The sequence below is a fragment of the Drosophila ananassae genome, chromosome 2L, assembly GCF_017639315.1.
Source record: "Drosophila ananassae strain 14024-0371.13 chromosome 2L, ASM1763931v2, whole genome shotgun sequence".
Classification (NCBI taxonomy): domain Eukaryota; kingdom Metazoa; phylum Arthropoda; class Insecta; order Diptera; family Drosophilidae; genus Drosophila; species Drosophila ananassae.
Window position 1 is genome coordinate 15359152 of NC_057927.1, and position 3554 is coordinate 15362705.

Consider the following 3554-nt stretch of genomic DNA (forward strand, 5'->3'; position numbering starts at 1 on the left):
TTACACAATAAATGAAATGCAGACACGAGGAGGAGATCAGAGCTCCCAGTCGCATCGGATGGGGCCTGAGAGGGCCAAGTATCTGGGGGACCGGGCGGCCACAATGATTCACAGTGGTATTTTATGAGCTGAGAACATTTTGAGTTGGAGTTGGAGTTTGAGTTTGAGCTGAGGCTTAGCAACTGAAGTAGCTGAGTGCATAAGCTTCAATCTGCGTTTTTGGGGGCTTTATCGGCTTTGGGAGATACATATGCAAATGAAATCGATAAAATATTTGTGTAAGCGTTTACAGATGCAACCGATCGATAGAAGCTCAGCTGCAGCTAATAGAGTGTGAAGCCCCCGAGAGGGCAGGGAGCAGGAGGAGCCTAATCTGACCATAGATCAACGGATCCCGGGTTCAGGTAGCCGCCGGGTTGGGAATTCCGGGTTGGGGCCAATAAATTTCCACTAAACGGACAGCGGACAAAACGTTCGACTTAATTTTCAACTGCTTATAATTTATTTTCACCAAAAAGCCGAGACAAACCAAAGCAGTCTGGAAAGAACAAGCCAGCCAGATAAGGAGGAATCGCCAGCACTGCGTTCTCTGGCCGCTGCATAATTTGTCGACTTGTAGATACATTTGTAACTTTGTATCTGCTGCTCGAGTTCGTTTGAATTTCAGTTGGGGTAGCGCCAACTCCTCGACATCGTCGTGTGTGTCGCTGCTTTTTCTCTGCCACTCTCTTACTTTTTTTTTTTGGATTTTATTTTTTATTAATGATGTGGGAACTTCTGTTCGGACGCTTGGATTTTTGGGTCTGCATTAAATTTCATTAATTATGAAAAATCATTTCATTAATATCGGTTTCGTTCTCGTCCGTTCGCTTTCGTGTGGGGCTTTCATTAATTGCCTTTTCTTCGGTAATTATCGTCTCATTGAAATCAATTAAAGTGGAAATGCTAAAAAACGAAACCATTAGGGGAAAGCCAGAGGAAAGCCACACCAAATCTATTGACATTCTCAATTAGACCCGAAACACTCTCCTCTTCATCATAATTAGCATCTCGTTGAGGGTCCGATAACGACACTAACTGATGATGATGGATAACAGGAGATACAATTTAAGGTCTTTTGAGTGCAAATAATTAGACAAGAGTTAGATTCGGCCGTCGCACCGCAGTTCTCACAATTTAATTAGTATGCATTTCCATTATTTATCTGCCGGCTAAGACATTCTTGGCCCGTTCCCCAGCTCATTTGGCTCGTTGTGCGCGTTCTCAGCCATGTTTTTCTAGGGTTTACGATCGCTTTTAACAGCCCCAACAATTCAGTCGAGCTGAGAGTTGGCTTGAGACTTCAGACTTCAGAGTTCCACAAACTATCGTAATACATCAATATGATTATGAGCCCTGCAGCCGGGGTCGAGTTTCCTTCACATCTTATATACATTTGTGGCATGTGTTGATTTATTTGAAATTCGTTTCTGTTCTCCCTTTTGCCTTTCTGTTTGTCAAAGGCAAACAAACCGATTCGAAACCGACTGAGCCCCCCAAAAATCAAGAAGAAACACCGTTTTGTTTGCCTGATCATTCTTCCCAAGTGCCAGAGATCGCTGCTTAATTTCTGTGTTCTTCCAAAAAGTGTTAAGTTATGACTCGAACCCGGACTCGAACTCTTCTTTTTAACCATAACTCATCAATATTTGATTTCTGTTGATGGCCTCCGACAGTCACTGTTCCTTTTTCTAAGAGCTCATCTTGGCCAAGTACTTAAGGTCTTCGTTTGTAGGTCAGGCAGTTGCATCTGTAGATTTTAAAAGATATTTTGAAGCATAAGATTTTTCTTAACAAGGCTTATATTTAGGGAAAATAGTTGCATCTTTTAATTGATCCAAAAAACCAGCTTAACAAGTCACTAGTTACAAGTAATCATGATCGACTTCCATTAGATTTAAAACCAGAAGGCACTTTCTTTCGCTCTAATTGCCTTTCCCACACCCATTTTCCTTTTCCCATTACCCATTACCCAGTCACTGTGCAACATTTTCACATTCACAAAGAAAACCGATCAGCACAAAAAAATTTGAGCTCCAATTGACAAAATCACGATTCATCGAACAACAATCGAGCGACGACAACTTAACTTTACACACATTCGCATTGCAAAGCCAGCAACTCCTCCTGCAATTGGCCAAATCCCTAGGAAATTCACAAAAAAATCTAGAGATTAGAAACGGGCGGGGAAAAATGTTCGGCAATTGGAAGTTGGCGGCAAATTTTGGGCCTTTGGGGCGTCTGCGTTGGCTGATGGAAGGAAGCCGGCACGGCTACCTAGGAGTTGTATTGTCAGCCAAACGATCTGCAATGGGACTGCAGTGAAAACTATTCAGGCAATGCTTTATAAGCCAGAAAACTAACTTAGATCTGCGAGTATGCCATTTCTTCCAGTGCACTTACATCCTAGCTATCTCCCACACTCCTGGCTCTGGATTTCTACTGTTCTTTCCCCATTTAACTGACAACTTTGAATGCGGACAAAAGAACCCGAAAGAGCCACAATTACGGTACTCGGCGTCATTGGCTGTTGTTGCCGTTTTGTTCTGTATGTTGTTTTGGCCGGGCTCTGGCTTTTTGCAAAACTGTCCAAACATTGTCGGAAATTTGTTAACTTTAATTTCTATTGCCAGTCGGACAGGAAAACTTGGCCAATATGAGAACGGTACCAGTGGCCGAAAGGTGCGGGTGTTGGTTGCAGCTTCTTGCTTGCAGCTTCCATTTTCCCATTGTTGGGCTGTCGAAATTATGACAGCCATGGCAATGGGCTTTAACGGTTGTTCTTTTCCAATGGCTGCCAATTTTCGGAATGTCGTAAATTTGTTACTCAATTTGCTGGACCCAAAGAAGATTATTTTCTGTGTATTAGCCACTTGTATTGCCATAAACGATGATTTATTCCTTCGGCTCATTAGCATTCACAGAATTGCCGGCACGCAAGATTCCTTACAACTCTCTTATGACAGTGATAAGACTCCCAACTGGCCATAAACGGATGCGACTGCCCATTTTGTTGGCATTTTTGAAATGTTCAAACAAATATTGAAACAGAAACTATTTTGTTTTTCTCGCCGACACAAGGCAGATCGCGACGGCGACGGGCTTTCTCAGGCAATGGAAACTAGTTGTGCGGATCGAAGATCACACACAAATCAATTTAACGACGCGCTAGCCCAGTTCCAGTTTGTGTCCGACTTTGAGTTCTGGTTCCCTCGGAGCTCCCCCAGCTATGTACATCTGGGGCTTTCATTCAATGCGAGGGAATCGGAATCAGAATCGAGAATCGAGCGGGTTGTCGACTTGTCGTCGGCATTGCAGCGACGACTTGGACTTCCTGTTGTCGCGTCATTATTGTCCATCATCATTTCCATTCGTAATGAGGCTAAGGCTACTAAAACGAAGTTGATCTTTAGTTCATTTAGATGCCGCCGCATACTCAAAGAAAAAAGGGTAAAAAAAAGCCCCCGCCACACAATGCATTGGCGGGGGCTCGTTTCACGACTCCTGCGATCAGC

General features: G+C 43.4%; 1 protein-coding gene across 1 annotated transcript; it reads left to right on the top strand.

Annotated features, from left to right (window-relative positions):
• The first annotated feature begins 2232 nt into the window (after positions 1 to 2232).
• On the top strand, positions 2233 to 2364 carry LOC26514551. The gene has a single exon (XM_032449795.1). The coding sequence runs from the start codon at positions 2233 to 2235 to the stop codon at positions 2362 to 2364; it is 132 nt and encodes a 43-aa protein (XP_032305686.1).
• The last annotated feature ends 1190 nt before the right edge of the window (positions 2365 to 3554 follow it).

What these genes read in the sequence shown, in the direction of transcription:
- LOC26514551 (XM_032449795.1), top strand. Translation starts at nt 2,233, where the DNA reads ATGTTCGGCAATTGGAAGTTGGCGGCAAATTTTGGGCCTTTGGGGCGT.